The 25,609-nt window shown below is 43.7% G+C and overlaps 1 protein-coding gene across 1 annotated transcript; it reads right to left on the bottom strand.

Moving 5' to 3' along the window:
- Positions 1 to 94: 94 nt before the first annotated feature.
- Positions 95 to 9,576, bottom strand: LOC116978601. Its single transcript, XM_033029863.1, has 9 exons — positions 9,476 to 9,576; positions 8,191 to 8,529; positions 7,852 to 8,112; positions 6,785 to 7,129; positions 5,755 to 6,027; positions 4,713 to 5,051; positions 2,802 to 3,071; positions 862 to 965; positions 95 to 284 (listed from the first exon to the last, which is right to left on the bottom strand). The coding sequence occupies exons 2-9, from the start codon at positions 8,324 to 8,326 to the stop codon at positions 174 to 176; spliced, it is 1,839 nt and encodes a 612-aa protein (XP_032885754.1). The 5' UTR covers positions 8,327 to 8,529; positions 9,476 to 9,576; the 3' UTR covers positions 95 to 173.
- Between the last annotated feature and the right edge of the window lie 16,033 nt (positions 9,577 to 25,609).

The following is a 25,609-nucleotide window of genomic DNA, read 5'->3' as shown; positions in this document are numbered from 1 at the left end:
GTTCACTGGGGGATAGAAACAACACCAGCAACATATCAAATAAGCACAAAGCAAATGCACAATAAACCCACAATATCTATTTAGAAAGTCTCCGTTCGGCTCAATATTTTTGTAGAAACACAGATTTCCTTGGGCATGAGCCTGATGGGCTGAATGGTCTCTTCTGCTCTGGGTCATTCATTCTGATCTCTCAGACCAGGGTCAGATTTCAGGGCCTGCAATGCGACAGCTTCGTTTGAATTGTTTGTGACATTTCCTGTAACTTCCCGTGGATTTCTGCAGCTCTGTATCAAACAAGAGCAACAAATATTCTTTAAAATAAAGAGCTTATCCCGCAATGATAAACAATAGACTGGAAGTGATAGGTAAGAGGCAGTTTGGAGACAAAGTTGGAAATATTTACATGGCTATTTCATGTTAAAAAGAACACTCATTAGGAGTACTAGGAGTTCTAGTAGCCCCATTAAAGGAAGGATATGAAGGCTTTGGAGAAGATGCAGAAGAGGTTTACCAGAATGCTGCCTGGATTTGAGTGGAAAGTAAAATCAACAGTTACGAAGGGTTGTGGTAGAAACAGCTCTGAGAGTGTCATTTAAGAGGTTTTTAGATAGGCATATTAATATGCAGGGAACGGAGAGATTTGGATCACAGTGGGCACAATAAATTAGTTTAAATTAGCATCATGATCAGCTTAGACATTATGGGCCAAAAGGGCCTATTTCTGTGCTGCACTGTTATATGCAAAACACTAAAATACAGATTGTCACCACTCTAATATGTTCTGTGAACATCCATTTTCTCAAAGTCAGAGACAACCTGTCATTGGTTTCTGATATATTGAAAAGCTCATGAAATTCTCACCATGTTCATTCTCCATGAGTAGGAAATTAGTCCAAGTGCAACGGCCAGTTTAATCAACAAATATCCCAGAACTGTGATGATCCTAATGTCTTGAAGTGCTGTCACTGTGAAGGACAAAGTTGATATTTTCATTTTTTTTCTCAACCGTGTTTCATAATTAAATACTACTGTCTGTGATGTGACATCAAAAACATTCTGAATTAGGCACTGGGACACAGTGAGAAATATTGTGTCAAGAGTGAGAAATATTTGTGCCACGTCTAAGTCCAGGGTACCTTTTATTTTGCGTCCATAACATCTGAGTACTAATGTTTGATATTTTCTGCTTCATTACTTTTGGAACATTGTGAATATTTTTTGGGAGAATGAAATGTGTCTGAATATACACAAAATAGGTTGATCCATTATCTAAACTGATGTCAACCAGGTGTTCACCAAGGTGTTTACACAAGAGGGACTGGATACAGATTCATAGCTGAGACTCTGCAAGATCTGAATTCTCACTCTAGGCCGTATTGCCTGACGAACTCATACAGTCAGAGAATCATAGAGTGATGCAGCGTGGAAACAAACTTTTGGCCCAACTTACAAGTCCCAGTTAGCCTAATCCCACCTCCCCAAGCTTGGTCCATGTCCCTACAAACCTGTCCTATCCATTACCTAGGGAGGTGTGAGAGACATGGCTCATTCAAGGGGACATGACTTGAGAATTAAGGGACAGACGTTTAGGGGTAACATGAGGGGGAACTTCTTTACTCAGAGAGTGGTAGCTGTGTGGAATGAGCTTCCAGTGAAGGTGGTGGAGGCAGGTTCGTTTTTATCATTTAAAAATAAATTTGATAGTTATATGGACGGGAAAGGAATGGAGGGTTATGGTCTGAGCGCAGGTATATGGGACTAGGGGAGAATACGTGTTCGGCACGGACTAGAAGGGTCGAGATGGCCTGTTTCCGTGCTGTAATTGTTATATGGTTATTCACTTGGGTTTATTTAAATAAATGTCCATTTTACAAAGGTGCAATCTTGCTTCAATTTTACGCTCATGTATGGGTTTGAAAGATCTGTGTTTCCATAACATGTATACACAAAATGCTTTATATTTTATTTTGCTTTATTCACTGATATAATATTATGCCATCAATTGACAGACTCCAGTGAAATTACACTTTGATCTGTAGCATTGGGCATTGATGGAAATATGGGAGACATAAAATCAGAAATAGTTTTATTTAGGATTATACAGGGAAAAGTATAATTATTACTCCAGTAGTAGTTGAAGGTTGTTATTGGTCCTTGTGAAATCTGCGGTTAGAATTTTGTCAAGGTACAACTATGGCATCGCATCTGAGATTAGTCAGATGTGAAGCCTATTGGAGAAATGATCACTGAAATCATCAAACCTGGAATTGTCTGCAGTGGAAAAGTTTAGATTCACGTAGAGATTGTACCCAAGAGAACAATAAACATAAATCTAATCACCTTACAACTTAAATTATTGTGTATACGTACCCTTTAAAAATAGTTAATTCTGTAATTATTCTTAATTGTTCAATTGACATAAAACATATGCATGTAGTTATGGTTAAGAACTGATTTATCTTTAACATTTTAAAGATAATTAATGTGCACGTAATATACATGTGATATTTTTACATATTGTTGCAGCAGCCACTGCTGTCAGTTGGCTGTAGCAATTTTCATTGAAGTCTGTTGTTCAGCATCTCTATCTTTATTCCTTGCTTGAGTGAACAGCAATAGAAGAAAGACCATAGACACTATACGAATGATTCGGGGGTGACCTCTGGTAAAAAGATCAATCTGTGGCAAGGATTTTCCATGGAGGATCAATGCTGAGTTATTGAAAGTGAGGCAATTATGTGAAAGAGAGAGCAGCAACTGAGCGAAACATGTTGTGATGTAACACAAGCTGAGGAACTTACCGTTCACCTTAAGATAGATTGAATTTCTCAGCTTGAGGCTGTTTCGCTGAAACAATCCACATGTCCATTTCCTTCTCACTGTCTCAGCTTTTGGAATAATCAGCTGCAAAGACCACACTTTCTCTCTTGACTCGTTCAAAAATATCTCTCCCATACTTTTGCCATCACTGTTGATCCAAGTGAGTCTCATTGATTCAGCAACACCAGACACAGAGCAGGTCAGGGTTATGTTGTTTTCCTCTGCTAATGCATCAGATGGTTCGACTGTGACTGTGAAACAAGAACATCATTAAAATTTTGAACAGCAGCCAGGGTTTTTACTCTATTGATTTCTTTATCAATCGCCTGATAACCCTATGACTGGCCAAACGGACAATTTGTATTGTTTAGAAACCGTTTTATTGTATGCTGCAGTGAACAGCAATAGAAAAGTATAGAAGAGAGATCGAGCAACTGTCCATATGGTGCCAGCGCAATAACCTGGCCCTCAACACCAGCAAAACCAAGGAACTGATTGTGGACTTTGGAAGGAGTAGGAGGGGGACCCACAGCCCCGTTTATATCAACGGGTCGATGGTTGAAAGGGTCAAGAACTTCAAATTCCTGGGCGTGCACATCTCTGAAGATCTTTCCTGGTCCGAGAACACTAACGCAATTATCAAAAAAGCTCATCAGCGCCTCTACTTCCTGAGAAGATTACGGAAAGTCGGATTGTCAAGGAAGACTCTCTCTAACTTCTACAGGTGCACAGTCGAGAGCATACTGACCAGTTGCATCGTGGCTTGGTTCGGCAATGTGAGCGCCCTGGAGAGGAAAAGACTACAAAAAGTAGTAAACACTGCCCAGTCCATCATCGGCTCTGACCTTCCTTCCATCGAGGGGATTTATTGCAGTTGCTGCCTCAAAAAGGTTGGCAGTATCATCAAAGACCCACACCATCCTGGCCACACACTCATCTCCCTGCTACCTTCAGGTAGAAGGTACAGGAGCCTGAAGACTGCAACAACCAGGTTCAGGAATAGCTACTTCCCCACAGCCATCAGGCTATTAAACCTGGCTTGGACAAAACTCTGATTATTAATAACCACTTTCTGTTATTTGCACTTTATCAGTTTATTTATTCATGTGTGTATATATTTATATCATGGTATATGGACACATTTATCTGTTTTGTAGTAAATGCCTACTATTTTCTGTGTGCTTAAGCAAAGCAAGAATTTCATTGTCCTATACAGGGACACATGACAATAAACTCACTTGAACTTGAACCACAGACACGACACAAATGATGAAGGGGTGATCTCCAGTAAAAAGTTCAATCTGTGGGAAGGGTTTTCCATGGAGGGTCAATACTGAGTCATTGAAGGTGAATGGAAACACGTAATAATGTGATTGTTTACATTTATATTGTGGAACTTGATTTTCCACAATCAAAGAAACCAACTGAAAAACACTGCACAATAAGCAACTGCTGCCCGCAGCACTGCCTCAGTCCACTGTGCTGGAGCCAAACCCTTCCCCACACTGACACATTCCAATGGCAGGATGCCATCCAGGATCTCCTGTGAATGACACATGATACAGAGGATCCTGAATATACCCTCATTTGACCTGCATTGAGGTTTATTTATTTCTTCGATGGACCCATTTCCAGTGGGTGAATCAATTCTACATCATCGACCTTAAATATGAAAAGGAAAATGCTTTAATGCCATGTGCTGCCTGATATACTGTTTCATGATTCATTTTGTGTTGAGTAAAACACAAATAAATATCTGTAATTCTGGAGCAAAATCTACTCTTTAAAAGAAGGGAATATTTGGAGAAATTTGCACAGAAATTGCAGCTCGCATTCAATGTCGGAGTTCTACTACAATGAATGAAAAATACTGGCAGCATTCAGTCTCCTACCTGTAACAGTGATTAGGTCAATGTTCACATATATATTTGATCCCGTGGAACATGTGTAAACTCCAGCATCTTCAAACTGTACGGGGACAATCCTCACATGGAAATTCTTGCCATTCACATTTCCCTCTGTGGTTTCCAGTCGATTCCCAAAGTAGCTCCTGTCAACATGGATCGGCTCAGACCTGTGAGAAGAAATTATTTCCTTCTCTTGATTCTGGAAATGTTGTGATCTCCAAGTCCATTTAGTTTCACTGAGATCTGGAGAAGCTTCACAAATCAGGTCGAGTTCACTGTGATCTGTAACTGAGCGATAAACTGTGTACTTCTTGTTATGTAAACCTGCAAGAGAGCAACAGGGAACAAAGAATTAGATTTCTACAGATGCCGAGATACAATGTTGTGAGTTTCCACAGAGCCAAACCCCCGGCTCTGGGATGTCAGCTGGGATGGCCGCACTGGGACAGGGAAGTCGGCTGGGAGCTGGAATACGCCGGCTGCTGGTCCAGGTGCCCTTTGTTCAAATGCCGAGCTGTAAAGTCCATCTTCCCCAGACACACACCCAGCAAAGTGATGCTGGTGGACTGGAGATAAATTCTGCCACAATAGCTCAACACTCAATTATCACTCATGTAGCAGCTCCATTTCACTGGGACTGTCAAGTGTTATTGGGCAGTTAATTATTCAGAGTATTTAATTGACCAGTGGAATTGAACATGCCTCAGCCAATCTTGCACCTGTAGTTTAGTTAGTTCATATTTCTCAGCTCCATTCCAGATAGAATACCATTTGCTTCTCTCCATTGATGTATTTTATCCCCTTTGATTCATGCAGGTGAACTGAAATGAATCCCTTGGTTCTCCTGTGTGGTTCCATCAATCTTAGTGCCACCATTTTATATTTACAACATGTCCCAGGGTAAAGGCAATGTCCACATCCTGCAGTGTGGAAGCCCACGGGTGGAGTCAGTGCTCACTGTACAATATGTGGAACAGTTTGATATCAGGAACTATTAATACCTGCTGCAAGGCAGCTTTGGACTCACCCTGATCCACTTCAACATTGGTGTCTCCAGTGAGAACAATGGAGCCATTTTCCAGCACTTCCCATGTGTACAGATTGAGACTTCCTGCTCCAACGTGTTGGACCATCAGATAGACGGTGTTAATCAGATGGATCTGATCAGCGTTGTTCCTCGTGTTCTGCTGAGATGAGCCTCTTGGTTTCCAGTGAAGACTGATGGTATCTGGGAGTCTGGAGATGGTACAGCTGAGGGTGATGTCACTGCCCATTACTGGCCTCGGTGAGTCTGCCTCAACTGTGGAAACAGACACATGACGTGTGGATCAGTTCCCCACCAGATTTCTGAACTGCTGTGGGCAGAATTGTCTCTTTCCTGCAAACAGTTGGCCGAATGTTGAGCTGCCGTGCTCAGTGATGTCATCAACACTTCTTGGTAGTGACCACCTGTCCCCCTCGGCCCCCTCGTCACCCACATCAACACTTCCAGGTAGGGATTTTTTTAGTACAGGAGAAACATAGAACTGCAAATGCTGGTTAATATATAAAAGGACATAAAGTGCAGGAGTAATTCAGCGGGTCATGCAGCAACTCTAGAGAACATAGATAGGCAATGTTTCAGGTCGAGACCCTTCTTCAGACTGATTATTTTTCTTGGATGTCTTTTACTGAGGGGTGATCATATTGGGGTGAATCATGAGGCATATCTATAGTAAATGCACATGATCTTTTTCGCAGTGTTGGGGAATCAAAAACTAGATAGTACATGTTTAAGTTGAGAGGGGACAGATGTGATATACCCCATAATATGAGGTGCAATTTTTTGACAAAGAGGGTGGTACATGAACATACTTTATGGAAAGATCGAGCAGAGGAAGTGGTTGATGCAGGTGCAACAACAATTAAAAGACATTTAAACATGCACATGGAAAAAAGGTTGAAGGGATAAGGGCCAAATGATGGCAAATTGGATGGTTAGATGGTCAGTTGGTCCATGTGGATGAATTGGGCTAAAGGACCTGTTTCAGTTGTGTGTGACACTATGACTCTATTACCTTTGATCCCAAATAGTTCCCACTGTCTCAGGATTTTCCCACCGTGCTCTGCTTGAGTCCAGGTGAATAGTCCTGCAAGTTCAAAGATGGGCTTCCTGATCCTCAGATTAAGGGTACCCCAGTCCGCACGCATGCTCTGGGAAATGCCTGGTATTTGATTGTACTCATCACTCCATTGTACGGCCCACTGCTGATCTTCTCTGTGAAAAGTAGCCAATCGCTTTGTGGTTTGTTGCCCTGAGTGTGGCCTCCATTCCCAGACAATGGGGCCATTTCCAGGACTGTCTGGTCCTTTCATTACAAAGTTGCCTTCCTGGTGGAAAAAGTAAATAGAAGATCCACATCCTGTAGGAAAAGAGAAGAATCTTTAATAAGTTTTACGTTATAATTCATCATCCTGGAACAGCATAGAAACAGGTCCTTTGTATCAACCCACCAACGCTGACCAGTGGGTATCCTTCCACGCAGACACTAGAAACTGCAGTTTATGGAATGTTGATCAAACGCAAAGTGCTGGAGAAAATCAATGGGTTAGGCAGCATCTGTGGAGGGAATGGATTGATGATGTTTCGTATCTGGACACTTTTTCAGACTGATGAACTAGGAGAGAAAAAACTGGGGAAAGGGAAGTAGGCATGAGACAAAGCATGGCGAGTGATAGGTGGATACAGGTGGGGAATGGTGATTAGATGGATGGAGATAATGACAAAAGCGAGCGGTGAAATGGAGACGGTTGTCAGATCCGTAAAAGGGGGAGGGATATGGGTGGAAGTGGAGCAAGAACATATAAGCAAAATTGTGCAATTGGAAGGGGTGGGAGATGAGTGGAAAGAGGAAGGGAAGGGAGTAGTGTAGCTAGGTGGTGGGATAAATGTGTGCACAATTAAGTGAGGGGGGGGGGGGTGAGAAAAATGGGGTTCGGGATGTTTTATTTGAAATTTGAGAATGAATTGGTCATAATAGAGTTAGACCACTCACAAACCAGTAGAACATATTCCACTTTCAAATTTCAGGACATCAAAACTCAATCATGACTAAGTATGAAGAGCAAACCCTGAGTCACTTACCACGGGGCTCCTGATAGTACGGGACAAAAAGCCGGGGCAGGTCTTGATGAAACAAACCACATCTCCAGTTCCCTCTGCCTCCCTCAGCTTTCTGAATAGCCAGATTCTGTGTTTTCTCTTCCACAGTCAGTGACATTTCTCCAACACTTTTGCCATCGCCATTGATCCAAACCAGTCTCATTGACTCAGTGACGTGAGACACAGAGCATGTCAGTGTAACGGTGTCTCCCTCAGTCACTGCATCAGACGTTTCAGCTGTGACTGTGGAAACAAGCAGGTTGTTTAGATTTTAAACATTGAGTTCATCAGTAAAAACACTGGCAGCATAATATCTCCTACCTTTCACGGTGATTAGATCAATTGTCAGATATGGATATGTTCCTATTGAACATGTGTAAGGTCCGGCATCTTGAAACAAAATCGGGACAATCCTCAAACTGAAATCCTTGCCATTGAAGTGTTTCACTGAGGTCATAAGTCGATTCCGGAAGTAGGTCCGGTTGACATTGATGGGCTGAGAGCCTACGGCAGATGCTATTACTTTCTGCTGTTGTTGAAGGCGACGAGATGTCCAGGTCCACCGAGCAGTGGAATAGATATAACTAGGAGAACAAACCAGGTGAAGTTCACTTTGATCTGTGCTGGAGCGGTAAAGCGTGCATCTCTCCTTATATAAAACTGTATCAGTGAGACAAAAGATAACTCCTTTCAGTATTCCAGTTACCGTGCCATAGATAGATTCTCATCCGCGTTTCAAATGTAACATATTTCTTGAATGCCGCACCAAAACACATCAGATTTTCATAAAATAAAATGTCGTGTACAGCAGTAAATTGCAGTTAAGTTTGAATATTCCACTTCATTTCAACAGTAGGTTCGCCCCCACACCCGACTGTCCGGGAATCTCCCGGGATGGAATGAAACCTCCCAGAGAATCCCGAGAGCGTCCCGGGAGGTGAATCTCTCTGTCAGTCTGCAGGAGGTGGTGCAGGTTCAGGCTGCGGACAGAAGCAGCCCAGAGGATGCTTGCACGGGGCCTGATCCGGACAGGTTGGCAGTTCAAGTGGGTCAGGTCTTCCCATCCTTCCCTGTTCCTGGGTCCTGCTCTCAGCTCAATGCTGATCTGAAGCCCGAGTATGCAGCAGCTGGAATCACTTCAAACAGCAGCAGGACTCGGAGAGAAGGGTCAGTGAGGGGAGAGGGGACGGATTGTTATTCAGTGCTGATGTGTGCACCGGGACCCCCAGTGTGAGTGTGAGCAGCAAGTGCTGGTGGTTGTCATGGTGACTACACTTTCTATCTGATACTTTGACGTGAGTCCTGTATCAGTATCTCAGTCTCAGATACTGGAGCATTGATGGCAAGTTAAACTGACAAAACGCTTTACTAAACAATAGTTACAGAAATACATCATCACTCCTGTGTTGTGTTTCTGTCACACAGAGACAAGCAGGCAGCTGCTCCATAGAGACTTTCTGTAACTTCTCCCTGACCATTCAGCATTTTATACAGGAGAGCAGTTGGTCACTGTCCACAGTTCTTCACAGGGCGCACACATAATATTACAAGAAGCACCGTGATACAAGTGTCTACTCGATATGTAATGGGAGGTGTTTACACTTACACGTGTTTACAGTAAAATCTCCATTACTTGTGTGAACGAGTTTTCCGTTTTCCTTCACATCACACACATACAACTTCCCATCCTCCACTGTAACATGTCGAACCATCAGATAGACCGTGTTATTCAGGCGGATCTGATCAGTGTTGCTCGTGTTCTGCAGGGATGAGTCCATTGGTCTCCAGTGAAGACTGACTGTATCTGAGAGTCTGGAGATGGTGCAGCTGAGTGTGATGTCACTGCCCATCAGAGGGCGATGTGGACTTGCCTCAACTGTGGAAAACAGATGAATGAGATTCAGAGTGAGTAGTGGTGTGGACAGTCCAATGACTGGGCTCAAAGCTGACAGCCTGGCTGAAAGTCAGGACAACTTCTCCCCCAGTGCTCTCAGATCCCTGACACGCGTGGCTGGTCACATTGACGCAGCGAGATGCCGACAGTTCACCGTGGGACTGCTGGTGGAACCGGCAACATTCAGGCTTTGTTGCATTTACACATGCTCTGTGTCAAATATTCACAAACTGTTGAAAATGCATCTATTTCCACTCCTTCCAAGTTTATCTGATTGTTCTCAAGAGGTGAACACCTTGATGGCAGAGCCCAAGTTCCACAGATGATGGACTTTCATCGGCCTGGTCACAGGGTAACATTAAGCAGCAGTGTCACCCCGGAGCCACTGCACGGAGACATTGGTTTCATACCACCTTGCCGCGATCACCTTACCGTCTGCCGGCGAGAAGACCATGGTATTCGCTGCGGGGTGGATTCATTGATTTGCTGTTCCCAGTGAAGTCAAACTAATTTCACCACTGCTGATCATTTTAGAATCAATGAACAAAATAATTTCCCCAGTTGTTTTACTGGGAGTTTCTCTTTTCACCGGGTGGAAGATGTCTCACGTCCCACCATCTCTCATCATTATAGGTGACAATATAAATTAAACATTATTGATCCTTATCGCACCCACTCACCTTTGATCCCAAATATTTCATATTGTTTCAGAATTTGTTTTCTCGGTTCTGTTTGAGCCAAAGTGAAAAATCCTGCCCGTTTAAATGTGGGCTTATACATTTTCAGATCAAGGGTACCGTGATTCACATACACCTCCGGGTACAAGTCCACTTTACTCCAATGGCTCCCTTTTCTTCTAAAAGTCGCCAAATTCTCGACTTCCTTCCCCGAGTGTGGTTTCCATTCCCAGACAACAACAGTGCCTTTCTCGGGATTGTCCGGTCCGTTTAACACAATGTCGGCTCCGTTATCCAAGAAATACATTCGATGTCTGTATTCTGTTGCAAATACGAACAATGAAGAATTAACATTTAAAACACATTTTCCCCACCCCATATCTGTAATTATTAATTTTGAACAATTCAATTCCAGACAGTTGTGATCTTTCTTGGAAACCTAGCGAGGAAGACTCAGTTTGTGAAGAGATGTCAGTCTAGCCAACTCTGAAGTCTGAAGAATGGTTTCGGCCGGAAACGCTGCCTGTTTCCTTCGCTCCATAGATGTTGTTGCACCCGCTGAGTTTCTCCAGCATTTGTGTGTACCATCTGTCTGGAATAACCTGGCCTGATCCAAGGATATTTCATCACATGAGAGGAGTGAGTGGGAGGGGGTCGGAGGTGGGGATAGGGGTTTGTGGTGGGGTAGTGGAGGAGCCCCACCCGGTTTTGAAGGAACTTTGCGGGAGCGTGAAGTGAAGACATTGCGTGTGGTTCTCGGGCTGCGACTGGATCGATAAGTCGAGGGCAGTTCCACCAGTCTGCACGGTGGTGGGAAGGTGTTGGGGGAGGATGGTGTGAACAACCGTGTCAAAGGCTGCAGAGGCTGAGCGGGATGAGTAGGGAGAGTTTAACTCTGTAACAAGCTCACAGGAGGCCATTTCTGACTTTGATTGGGGGGGGGGCTTAGAAATGGAGCTCCAACAAGGAATGGCGTGGATTTGTGAGGCAGCAGCATATTCAGGGACGTGGAGAATAAAGCGAGATTGACAATGGGTGCGGTTTACAAGGACAATGATAACGTAATGGAACGTTATTGTGGCCGGTGAAGAGAAAGCACTTACTCTGTGTTGAAACAGGTCGAAGCAGGAAAACAAAGTAACCGAACATCAAACCAATTGCCAAACTGCCGCAGAGAAACCTCGGCCTCATTTTGTGCATTCTCTGTTTGGAAATAACGTGCAGTTTTAGACTTTGATCAGTAAATTGGTAGTTGCCAAATGTTTTATTGAGTACAGCCAGTTTGAAACTCCTGACTCAGGAGCACTTTAGAATTGGCCGCACACAATTACACGGGGAAAATACATTCGCTTGCTGGAGACTGCCGCTGGAATATTGTCACTTCTGTAATCTGGGATTTCACGACCATATTAAACCGCTATCGGTTGGCATTGTCCGAAATCACTCATCTGAACTCCGCCTTTTTAATTTTTGACCCAATTACTTCCGACTACTCGGTAAAATAGTTTCAACTAAATTGGATCTCGCTATTGAGTCAATGAACAGAGAAGGCAACAGAATGTCAAGGGACATTGAATATTCTCAGACGGTCCACAGACGTTGTCGGAGATACGGAAAAAATATTCAATTTAGATTGACTAGGAAACCAGTAGGAAAATGGCATATGCTGGTCATTTAGCTGTGAGAAACACCCTCCATTCAGTTACTGGGGAACTAAAGGAGACAAAACGAAATTAATAAAGTTTGTATGCCCTAGTAAAATCTAAAGTAGAACAAACTGATTGAACGAGTGACAGATCACAGTTTGCAGGATATCCAACATTGTTCAGTTTCTGGATACCACTCTTTTACATGAAGTGAGACTGCAGTGAGGGCGCCTACTTTGTGAGAAGAGACTGATGGTGAACTAGTACAGAGACTGCGGTAAAGCTCCAAGCACGGCGACACACTGAGATTCACAGTCTCACTCGATGATTTACCCAGTTTCTTTGGAAGGGCAAACACCCTTCAGCTATTTATCGTCAGGTTACTCCCAAGTAAACCAAATCATACTTAAGAATGTTTGTTCGCCGTGTGATCTTGAACGGAACAGGGGCACTAATAATGTGCAGAGGAAAAGCTGCAGTAAGTACTAGTTGGCAAGTGTTGTATTGAGTACAGCCACTTTGAAAACTCTGGGCCCGTACCATTTGAGAATTAACCGCACACAATTACACGGGGAAAGACCATTCCTCTGCGGAATCTGCCACTGGAATATTGTCACTGCTGTAATCTGGGATTTCCACAACCACATTCAATCGGTTCGCCTTGACTGAAACGACTCATCTGTACGCAGACATTTTAATTCTTGACCCACTTCCTTCTTCTCGGTAGAGTGGTTTTAACTCATTTGTACCTCACTAGTCAGTCAATTAATTGAGCGGGCAACAGAACAGCGAGGACGTTGAACATTCTCGAACAGTCCCAGAGCCCGAGGATTTCCGGATAAATGGGAAAAATAAAATCCACATTGGCATGGATACATTACATTGACCCGGTAACAAATAAGAAAGCACAAATGGGTAAAATGGCAGGTGCTGGTAATTTTGATTCATTACGTTTCTAGGGGGAAACAATGGAGACAAAAATACATTGATAAAGTTACGTGTTGGAAGGAATAACAGATGCTGCTTTATACCGAATATAGACACAAACGTAACTCGGCGGGACAGGCAGCATCTCTGGAATGAAGGAATGGGTGATGTTTCGGGTCGAAGAGGTCAGCGACCGAAACGTCACCCATTCATTCTCTCCAGAGGTGCTTCCTGTCCCGCTGAGTTACTCCAGCATTTTGTCTCTCTTCATTATTAAATACGTTTCTATGTCCTTGTAAAATCTAAAGCAGAACAGACTGTAACAGTCTAATAAATGGTTGTAGGAGTGGAATATCACACATTAGAAATTACGTTAGATCCCATTTAAACCACCCCTTTACCTGAAGTGAACCTGTAGTAAGGTCGCCTACCTTGTGGAAAGAGACTGGTGAACGAGTCCAGAGACTGGGCAGCAAAGCTCCATGCACGGCGACACACTGAGTTCCCCAGTCTCACTTTGCACAATAACTAACGCTGTGTCTTATGAAAGTACAGGACCATCCTCTTCCTCTCCTTCTCAGGGTTCAGACATCACTTCTGTTGAAAGCGTTTGCGTCACTGTAAAATCCATCTTGTAAAACATAATTTCGGCAAAGTAAAATGGGAATTTACTGAGCTCAAACATGCATTGGATGCGTTGAGACATGGAACCTCATTTTTCTAAAGGTTATTGGAGGATAACAAATGTCAACGGCAATGGGAAATTAGAGAATCTGTTGTTTTGTAATGATGATTATATGTCAATCTTCTTGTATCTGTAGCGATGTTCTGATTGAGTTTGGTTTTGAGATACAACATGGAAACATGCCCTTCAACCCTCCGACCATTGATCACCCGTTCAGCCTAGTTCTGTTATCTCACTTTCCGGTCCACTCCCTACACACGCCAGGCAATTTATGGAGGTCAAGTAACCTGCAACCCGCTCATTTGTGGGATGTCGTAGGAAACCAGAGCACCTGAAGGAAATCCACGTGGCCACAGGGATCGTGCTATCTCCACCCAGAGAGCACCAGAGGTCAGGATTGAACCCTGGTCTCAGCAGCTCTAACATCTGTGCCACTGTGATTTGGATGGTTTGGCAATTTCAAACTATGAGTTTTGGGTTGGGGAGAACACAAACGAGCAGATATGATAATTGTTGTATTATTCAGTTATTCCAATATTGAGTGTAATTATCACCTGAGTTTCACACAAGGTAAACCCACCAGTCACCATTCTCACGATCATTCAATTTCTTCTGCAACTTTCAGTGTTCTCCAAACCAAACCGTACAGTTTGCACCAAGACCGTCATAACCTCTAAGAATAAATCGTGTCCCTTCCATTTCAATTCAGTTTAATTCAGTGTTAAGTTTCTGACGTAAAGAAAAAAGCTTTTGCTGAATGCTAACCAGCCTGGGCAAAGGCAAGTGTCATTAATGCCATTCACAACTGAAGTTAGAATTGTTTCTTGTAGGAGCCGCTGGGGGCGACATGTTGGAGTAGTCGCACTTTTCCACGCTCCCGACCTGTTCAGCTCCAACCTTTATTATAGCTCAGCCTAAGTTTTATAATTACCCATAAATATTTAAACACCATTGACAGCACCTCTCCACGCTGTAAAGATGCCAGGCAGAGGAAAGAAAGAGGAGCAAAAGACGGAAGACCCGACGACCAGCCGCATGGCCACGCTAGTAGTCATGTTAACAGAGCGCAAGGTATCGCTACTGGCAGAATTCAACGCAGCGTTCACCAAACTGGAAACGAAGCTGGACCATATCTAGACCACAATTTCAGATCACCAACACCGTCTTTCGTCATTAGAGTCTTTTGCCGATACCACCTGCCAAGACATACGAGCTATAGCGACAATGCTAACTACGGTGATCGAAGAGAACGCCAAGCTAAAGTCTAAGCTTATCGGCCTGGAAGGCAGGAGTCGCCGAAATAACATAAGGACAGTCGGTCTCCCCGAGAACATCGAAGGCCCCCAAACAACAGCTCTTTTCTCTCAACTCCTGCTCGAGACTCTTGGCGAACACACACTGGAATCAGCCCCGGAGCTAGACCGAGCCCACCATACGCTAACAGCCAAGCCAAGCCCTGGTGAGAAACCCAGAGCAGTTGTGATTTGCTTCCATAGATACCAGACCCGCGAGTTGGTGGTGCGTGAGGCTCGGAGGCAGAGGGGTAAGCTGAAGTACAAGGATATCCCGATCCATATTTTCGAAGACTACTGTCCCGAGATAGTTGAACAACGCTCCGCATACCGAGACGTTATGAAGGAGCTGTACAACCTGGGTCTCAAACCCTCCCTTCATTATCCAGCCAAGCTGTTCATCATGGCCGGGGAAGGAAAGAGGCGACGACTAACATCTCCTGAGGACGCTCAGGATTTCATCTCATCTTACCGTCGACGCAGACCGGGACCCACAGACGCCTGACTTCGCTCGGTACGTCTATATCCGAGTGGCACAGGGTCCGGTTAATCTATGGTTACACTATGGACTAACTTTAGCTTGACTGCTCTTAGCAACTAGCCACTGCTAGTGCTCGGCCTTGCTGATTATACTAGACCCCTGTCTTGAAATGTATGAGGCTGGTAAGAATTCACCACGATTCGTGACTATCTTATACCAACTTTTCCTTATAATGTTTATGTGTAATCATACTTGAAAGGTTCTTCACCTGCACATGCTATAAAATTGGGCTTAAGGGACCCACTTTGTGGTTCATGATCTGGTCTCTGCCTTCTTGTTTTTAGCAGCTGGCTGCTAACGCTGCCAGCATCCGGCTAGTTTGTTTACACTAGTCTCCCTAGCAGACTGTCTGGGGCTGATAAGAACTCATTACAGCCAAGGCTGTGTTATACCAATCTGCTCCTACAGCGTTTTTGTTTAACAATACTTAATTGATGTTCTTTTGCCCTGCGCTTTAATCCAAGAGCCCAGTATGCAACTTGATAACTTCTCTAACGCTAACTCTTTCTTTATACCTTGTCGATTTTAAGATATACTATGTAATACCAAAGGAAGCTATTCTTGCTCCACTTATACGTTGGCTTGCTTATTCAGTATCACCATTTTGTTAATTTGCTTTGTCTTATTATTACTATCATCACTACTATCATTACCATTAGTGTTAGCAATGACATTGGCAGTGTAACTATTATGGCAATTATTTCAACTTTGTATTTATTTATTTATGTTTATTTTACTTTAATTCTACTTTCTATTTTTCAAATTATTATTATCATTGTTATTATTATTATTACTACACTCATTTCATTTTTTGTTACTTTACTGACATTGAGCGATTTTGCTGCTTTGGGAGGTGGAAATATTGGGAGTTAAGATCGGATAACTCCATGCGGATGCGAGGACAACGTACCTTGGGGCAATGGGCACTCAAGGTTCAGTTGGGACATGGGGGATCTCAGGTCCGGGGACTCAGGTTTGAAAGATGGTTAAGTGATATGTGTCCCACTTGTTTGTTGTGTGTATATGTCTTGGCCAGGACTCTCTTGTAAAAGAGATTTTTAATCTCAATGAGACTTATCCTGATTAAATAAAGGTTAAATAAAATAAATAAATAAATACGTGTGTATGTATCTTTTTTTTCTTTTTTTATCACTCCTTCCCCCCCCCCCCCCACCACATCCCCCCCACCACATCCCCACTCGGCAGCTGGCTTCGATGCGCTCTTCCGTTTCGCCTTGCAGTACTACAGCGCTCTGCCCACTCGCTTGGATATAGCTAAGTATGGCCAACACAAACGACACTCTTAGATTTGTCTCGTGGAACGTGAGGGGGGTGGGAAGTCCTACCAAGACTGACAGGATCTTTGCCCACTTGCAACAGCTCAAAGGCGATATATTTTTTATTCAAGAGACCCACCTTCGCAACAGAGAGGTAACACGGCTTAAGAGAGGCTGGATTAGCCACTTATTTCACTCGAAATTTAATGATAGGGCTAGGGGTACTGCTATCTTGATTCGTAAGAACGTTATGTTCGAACCACAGAAAACTGTGGAGGATCCTGCTGGCCGCTTTGTCATGGTGTCTGGCAAACTGCAAGACACACCTGTCATATTGGCCAGCATTTACGATCCCAACTGGGATGACAGCTCATTTGTAACCAAATTTTTTACATCTCTCCCAAATATTGAAAATCACCACGTCATTGTGGGTGGAAATTTTAATCTGGTCCAAGGCCCTATACTGGACAGATCTTCGAACAAAGCCTCTACTTTAACTAAATCAGGTAAGACTCTGCATGCTTTCGCCAAACAACCTGGGCTCACAGACCCATGGAAATTTACATTCCCCACGACTAAATTATTTTCATTTTTTTCCCACGTGCACCGTACCTATACCCGTATAGACTTCTTTCTCTTAGATAACAGACTGCTCTCCAAAATCAAATCCAGCGAGTATCATAGCATCGTAATATCAGATCACGCTGCAACCTCCCTCGATCTCCACTTTCGTAAACGAACTAACCCCTTTAAACAGTGGAGGTTCAACTCCTCATTATTAGCAGAGGCTCACTACATGCAATTCCTGCACTCCCAAATCACCTTATATTTTGAGCTGAATGACTCGCCGGACATAGCAAGAGGTATACTCTGGGAAGCTTCAAAAGCCTATATTAGGGGCCAACTTATCTCTTTTGTCTCCAAGCTGAAAAGAACCGAGACGTCCCAAACGGCAGACCTGTTACAAAAAATAAAGGACATTGATGACAAATATGCATCTGACCCAGACCCTAACCTTTATAGAGAACGCCTTAGGTTACAAACAGACTTTGACCTCACGTCTACTAATAAAGCCAAGCTACGACTGCTTAAATCTAGGCAACACTTTTTTGAATCTGGGGATAAAGCTGGGAAGCTTTTGGCCCATCAGGCCAGAACCGAGGCGACTTCACAGCTAATTCCAGCCATTAGATCCAGCTTAGGGGAGATTCATACTGATCCTCTTAGAATTAATGAAGCATTTGCTAAATTCTACGCTGAACTATACGTTTCCGATTGTCCTCCCACTGCAGGTGACATGCTCAGTAGTATGACGTTTCCCCGAATTGACGATGAAGCCGCGAAAGACTTGGGTGGTCCCATAACTGTTGCTGAGATCCAAGCAGCCATCACAGCGTTGCAAAGCGGAAAGTCACCCGGCCCTGATGGCTTCACTGCAGAATATTACAAAGCTTTCTCTGCTCTCCTCGCACCAGTCCTGAGAGATATGTGCAATGAGGTGTTTTTACATCGTCGCCTACCGCCCACCTTGTCGTTGGCTACTATCTCCCTAATTCTGAAAAAGGAGAAAGATCCCCTGCTTTGTAGTAGCTACAGACCAATTTCACTCCTGAATGTGGACCTCAAAATCCTCTCTAAAGCCCTTGCGCTCCGTCTTCAACGAGTGATGCCCTCTATTATCTCGTTAGACCAAACAGGGTTCATACCAGGCCGACATTCTTCCCACAATACTAGGCGTCTCCTTAACATCATCCATTCACCGAGTAGTGAGACCCCGGAGATAGTGGTCTCCCTCGACGCCGAAAAAGCTTTCGACAGGGTCGAGTGGAGGTACCTATATGAAGCGATGGACAGGTTTGGCCTCGGTAACAGTTTTATTCTTTGGGTCAGTCTATTATACTCGTCCCCGGTGGCCTCAGTACAAACAAACGGCACACTGTCGCCCCACTTCCCCCTTCAGAGAGGTACCAGACAGGGTTGCCCGTTATCACCACTCCTGTTTGCTGTCGCGATAGAACCCTTGGCGGTCTGGTTACGCTCAGAGAAGGGCTTTAAAGGAATTACACGGTTCGACACAACTCATAAAGTCTCATTGTATGCGGATGACCTGCTCCTGTACATCTCGAACCCAGTCAGCTCTCTCCCTGTGATTACGAATATTTTAGAACGGTTTGGCGCGTATTCTGGTTATAAACTTAACTACCAAAAGAGTGAGCTATTACCGATTAACTCATTGGCTAAGCAGCTCCCTCGCTCTTTAACCTCATTCAAATGGGCAGAGGACGGGTTTCGCTACCTCGGCGTCTTTATCACAACACCCTTATCTGATATGTTCCGCACAAACTTTCTGCCTCTGGTTGAGAAAGCTGAAAGAGATTTTGACCGCTGGTCAGTTTCACCGCTATCCCTCATGGGCCAGATAAATCTGGTCAAGATGGTCGTCCTTACCAATTTCCTGTATCTTTTCCAGCACGTCCCTATACTTATCACTAAATCTTTTTTTGATAAATTAGAAAGGACAATATCTAAATTTTTATGGGGTAGCAAACCGCTAGAATCCGAAAGGCGATACTGCAGTCTCCTAAGAGTGACGGCGGTTTGGCACTTCCTGACTTTAGGCGATACTATTGGGCAGCTAACTTGCAAAAACTCCTGTATTGGATGAATGATGATTGCGACCACCTACCGACCTGGGTACACATGGAAAAGGCGAGTTCACATCTCCCGTTGCGGTCTGTCCTATGCTCCCAACTCCCCCTTTCTATAACATCTGTGGGTGCAGGCCCAATTGCGTCCCTCTCGCTCAAGATATGGAGTCAATTCAGGAAAAACTTCGGTTTACAAGGCCCTTCCATCTTGACCCCACTGCTTAAAAAACACATCTTTAAACCTTCAAGTACAGACCACGCATTCAAAACCTGGCATAGCAACGGTATCAGTAGTATCAAAAACCTATACAAGGATGGCATCTTTTCGTCTTTTGCGGAGCTCTCGTCCAACTATAGCCTCCCAAACTCCCACCTTTTTCGTTTTTTCCAGATTAGGGATTTTGTGACGAAGACATTCCCCCATTTCCCAAATCGCCCCCCTGAAACCCTGACCGATACCATCTTAGCTCTAGATCCCATCCGGAAGAAATGCATCTCTGTTTTGTATAACTTGTTAGGGTCGGTTATATTGAAACCTCATACCTCATTAAAAGCTGCGTGGGAGGGCGAGCTGAATACAAAACTAACAGACCAGCAATGGGACTCTGCCTTGGACTTGACCCATTCTTCCTCCATATGTGCCCGTCATGGCCTAATCCAATGCAAAGTCCTTCACAAAGTCCACTGCACGACTAGAATTTACCCCGCTGTTAGGGACACCTGCAACAGATGTAATCAATCTCCTGCCAACCATAGCCATATGTTTTGGTCTTGCCCTAAGCTAGCAGCCTTTTGGAGGAGTGCTTTCGACTTGATAAGCAGAGCCTGCGGCCAGACTATTCCTCCAAACCCACTGTCAGCCATTTTCGGTACCCCTCCCAACACCAACCTGTCTGTTGCGGTGAAACGGGTTCTAGCTTTTACAACCTTGTTAGCCCGGAGACTGATCTTGCTTAACTGGAGGCTCACCTGTCCCGCGACACAAACCCGCTGGATTAAGGAGGTGCTTTACAATTTAAAGCTTGAAAAACTTAGGTTCTCTCTCAAAGGCTCTACCAAGACATTCCTAGATACATGGAACCCTTTCTTGGAACTTGTTAACTCTCTCAACTTGTCTCCGGACTCGGAAGAGGACTGAGTGCTCTCCACCATTGTTCTGCTCTACTGCAGCTGCTCTCCCCTTAACCCCCCCCCCTCCCCACACTTATTTATTTAATTACTTACTTATTTACTGTTATTAGTGACCCCCTTTTTATTTTATTTTTATTTTTATTTTTTTTTAGTACTTTTTGTTTCGTTTATCTTACCATATTTGTGTGGATGTGTATGTTTGTGAGTGTTGTTTGTCCCCGTTTGGTTCCGACCTGATTCGGGTGGGTTGAAGGTGGGTAAGGGTAAGGGCTTTGAGGGTCGCTTACATACTGTTTCACAATTATGCCTTGACTGTCACTGTCTGTTATCATTGTATGTGTACAAATTGCTGTGAAATTCAAATAAAAAGATTTAAATCAATTACTTACGACGACTTGATAAATTGTATCAACTAAATTAGACCTCGCTATTGAGTCACTGAACAGAGGCAACAGAATGGAAGGGACATTAAATATTCTCAGAAGGTCCCAGGAAGTTGTCGGCGAAACGGGAAAACAAAATTCAATTTAGATTGACTAGGAAACCAGTTGGAAAATGGCATATGCAGGACATTTAGCTGTGAGAAACACCCTCCATTCAGTTACTGGGGAAATAAAGGAGACAAAACGAAATTAATAAAGTTTGTATGCCCGTGTAAAATCTAAAGTGGAACAACCTGATTGAACAAGTGATAAATCAGTTTACAGGACATCCAACATTGTTCAGTTTCTGGATACCTTTTAAACCACGGTTTGCCTTGACTGAAACGACTCATCTGTACACCGACATTTTAATTCTTGACCCACTTCCTTCCTGCTTCTCGGTAGAGTGGTTTTAACTCATTTGTACCTCACTAGTCAGTCAATGAATTGAGCAGGTAATAGAACGGCGAGGACGTTGAACATCCTCAAACAGTCCCGGAGGATTGCCGGAGAAATGGGAAAAATAAAATCCACATTGGCATGGATACATTAGATTGACCAGGCAACACATTGGAAAGCCCAAAGGGGTAAAATGGTAGATGCTGCTAATTTAGCTTCATTAAGTTTCTAGTGGAAACAATGGAGACACAAATACATTGATAACGTTTCGTGTTGGAAGGAACTGCAGATGCTGCTTATACCGAATATAGACACAAAACTAACTCAGCGGGACAGGCAGCATCTCTTGGAAGAAGGAATGGGTGACGTTTCGGGTCGACGAAGTCAGGGTCTGAAGAAGGGTCTCGACCCGAAACCTCATCCATTATTTCTCTCCAGAGTTGCTGACTGTCCCGCTGAGTTACTCCAGCATTTTGTATCTCTCTTCATTATTAATTAAGTTTCTATGTCCTTGTAAAATCTAAAGCAGAACACACTGTAACAGTCTAATAAATGGTTGTAGGAGTGACATATCACACGTTGGAAATTATTTAACACCGAGTTCAGTTTCTATATCCCATTCAAACCACTCCTTTACCTGAAGTGAACCTGTAGTGAGGTCGCATACCTTGTGGGAAAAGACTGGTGAACGAGTCCAGAGACTGGGCAGCAAAGCTCTAAGCACGGCGACACACTGAGTTCCCCAGTCTGGCATTGCACAATAACTAACGCTGTGTCTTATGAAACCACAGGACCATCCTCTTCCTCTCCTGCTCAGGGTTCAGACATCACTTCTGTTGAAAGCGTTTGCGTCAGTGTAAAAACCATCTTATAAAACCTTATTTCGGCAAAATAAAATGGGAATTTACTGAGCTCAAACATGGATTGGTTGCGTTGAGACATGGAACCTCATTTATCTAAAGGTTATTGGAGGATAACAAATGTCAAAGGCAATGGGAAATGAGAGAATCTATTGTTTTGTAATGATGAGTATGTGTCTTTTTTTTTGCATCTTTAGTGAGGTTCTGATTTAGTTTGGTTTTGAGATACAGCATGGAAACAGGTCCTTCAACCCTCCGTCCACGCCGACCACTGATCACCCGTAGCACGCTAGTTCTGTTATCTCACTTTCCCGCCCACTCCCTACACACTCCAGGCACTTTATGGAGGTCAAGTAATTTACAACCCCGCTCATTCGTGGGATGTGGCAGGAAACCAGAGCACCTGAATGAAATCCACGTGGCCACAGGGAACATGCTATCTCCACCCACAGAGCACCCGAGGTCAGGATTGAACCCTGGTCACCGGCACTGTGAGGCAGCAACTTTGACATCTGTGCCACTATGGTTTGGGTGGTTTGGCAGTTTACAACAATGTGAGTTTTGGATTGACGAGAACACAAACGAGCAGATGTGATAATATAAATGCTGTATTATTCAGTTATTCCAAATATTGAGTGTAATTATCACCTGAGTTTCACACAAGGTAAACCACCAGCCACCATCCTCATGATCATGCAATTTCTTCTGCAACTTTCAGTGTTCTCCAAATCAAACCAAATCAAAATTTGCACCAAGACCTTCACAACCTCTGAGAATAAATCGTGTCCATTCCAGTTCGATTCAGTTTAGTTCAGTGTCACGTTTCTGAGGTAAAGAGAAAAACTTTTGCTGAGTGCTAACCAGCCTGGGGAAAGACAAGTATCATTAATGCTATTCACAACTGAAGTTAGAATTGTTTCTTGTAACACATGTTCAAGCGAATGACCGTGTGATGCTTGCAATGTCTATGATAATGGCACAAACAGAATCGCTTGTTTTATAATAATGCGTACGGTCAATATTCATGCCTGTTCGTGCTGTAGCTGGTCCGATAGTTCAAACCGATATTCAATTGCATCAGATCATGGTGGAGGTTGGATTTAGGAGGTCACAAATGAGCTGCATGTGATAATCAAACTATTACAATTTTACAAAGTAAGTCCAATATTGAGAGCAATTTTCTCCTGAGTTCTCAATTTCACTCCAGGTAGAACCTTCAGCAAACATTTTCACAATCATAAGTTTTTCCCTATGTCATTTGGTGTTCTCCAAGCCTAACGTCACAGAGTTGCACCAAGATCTTCATAGCCTAGAGATATAGACACGAGAGATACATTGTCTTCCAGGTGTACACTGGCCCTATCCCCAAACTCTATCCCCATTACATTGATGACAGCATCGGTGCTGGAAAATATATCCACAATATGCAAGCACAATCCATACCCAGAATTGCTTGGTCAAGTTAGCGGAGTGGCACAAATTGATCCAGTTAGTCACCATCATAACTTGGAAACACATTGCTGGTCCGTCGTTATTTGTGGGGCCTACTCCTATCATTTACATTATTTACTAAACACCTCAGTGTTGAAATAAGGATGTTCACATCCTCATGAGTTAAAAATGGAAGCCTGAGCACTGAGGCCCACATCCAAAGACATTGATTTATAAGCAAAAATTCTGGAGGGAATCACAAAGTGCAGCTCATCATCAGCTCAGGAGTTAGTGTTTTTTTATTTTTATTTTATTTATTAGAAGTGAATACAATGCATTGGTACAAAAACGATGTTAACATATTACATTCTCTGTACAACTTCCCTTTTTTTTAAAGAGAGAAGTGAGAAAGGAGAGAAGAAAAAGAGGTTGTGAAAAGTGAGGAATAGATTATTCAATTCAATTCAATTCAATTCAATTCAATTTATTGTCATTTGGACCCCTTGAGGTCCAAACGAAATGCCGTTTCTGCAGCCATACATTACAAACAAATAGACCCAAGACACAACATATTTTACATAAACATCCATCACATTGCTGTGATGGAAGGCCAAAAAAACTTCTCTCTCCACTGCACTCTCCCCCCCCCCATGTCAGAGTCAAAGTCAAAGCCCCCGGCGGGCGATGGCGAATTGTCCCGTGGCCATTGAAGCCACGCCGGGTGATGCAAGGTCGCTCCAGGTCTTGATGTTAGAGCCCCCGGCGTGCGCTCGCAAACTCCCGCGGCCATTCCAAGCCGCGCGGGGCGGTGATGTAGGCCCCGCTCCAGGTGCTCTTCAACCCCGCAACTCGGGCGGGAGAAGTCGCCGCTGCGGAAGCCCCGAAAAGCGGACTCCCTCCAGGGACCCGCGGGCTCCCGGTGCCGTCCGCCAAACCCGCAGTTGCAGCCACCGAATCTCCGGGGGTCGGGTCGCAGCAGCGTCCACCACAGCTCCACCCGCTCTGGACTCGGCCAGCTCCGCGACGGTGAGGTGAGTAGTCAGCACCAGAGCCCCCGGTTTTCCTGTTGGAGGCCGCTCCTCGTTGCAGCCCCAACGACAACGGAGACCCGACAAAGAAAAGGTCGGGTCTCCCGTGCAGGGAGAGATTTAAAAGTTACCCCCAACCCCCCCACACCACCCCCACCCCCCCACACACATACCCCAACAAAAATAACAAAAACTACATTAAAACATAGACATAAAATAATAAAAACACAGACGGACTGCAGAGGCCGCTGCAGACGAGAGTCGCGCCACCTACCGGAATTAGTGAGCGTGGGTGAAAAACCAATAAAGAAAAAGTGAAAGAGAAGGAATAAGTGAAGAAGGAAAGCAGGAGGGAGATTATTCCATTGCCACGCTGAGATGTTTTTTTTAATATTCTAAATCATCTTTCACCCATACCTGAAACTGTTGGTTTTCATGATACTATGTCACCACATGAATCCAAGAAATCAATAAATGGGGACCAACTCCTTAAGAATAGGTCTTGTTTGTCTATTAGGAGGAGTCTCATTTCTTCCAAATGTGCTGTGTCCAGCATATTACTGATCCACATTTTAAATGTTGGTTATTAGCATTTTTCCAAAATTTAAGTATAAGTTTTTTTGCTGTTATTAACCAATAATTGTAAAATGAGTTTTGGTGTGTATTTAATTTGTTCCCATCTCCACTTACTCCAAATATAATCATTTCAGTGTTAGGTTCCATTTTAGTCTTAAATAGCTTTGAGAATATATCAAATATATCACACCAAAATTTATAAAGTTTTGAACAAGAGACAAATGAGTGCGTAATATTGGCATTTTGAGAAAGACATTTATCACAAATGGGAGAAATATTTGGATAAAATGTATTCAACCTAGTTTT

This window comes from Amblyraja radiata, chromosome 11, assembly GCF_010909765.2.
Source record: "Amblyraja radiata isolate CabotCenter1 chromosome 11, sAmbRad1.1.pri, whole genome shotgun sequence".
In the NCBI taxonomy this organism is placed as follows: Eukaryota; Metazoa; Chordata; class Chondrichthyes; order Rajiformes; family Rajidae; genus Amblyraja; species Amblyraja radiata.
This window is presented reverse-complemented; position numbering and strand designations above follow the sequence as displayed.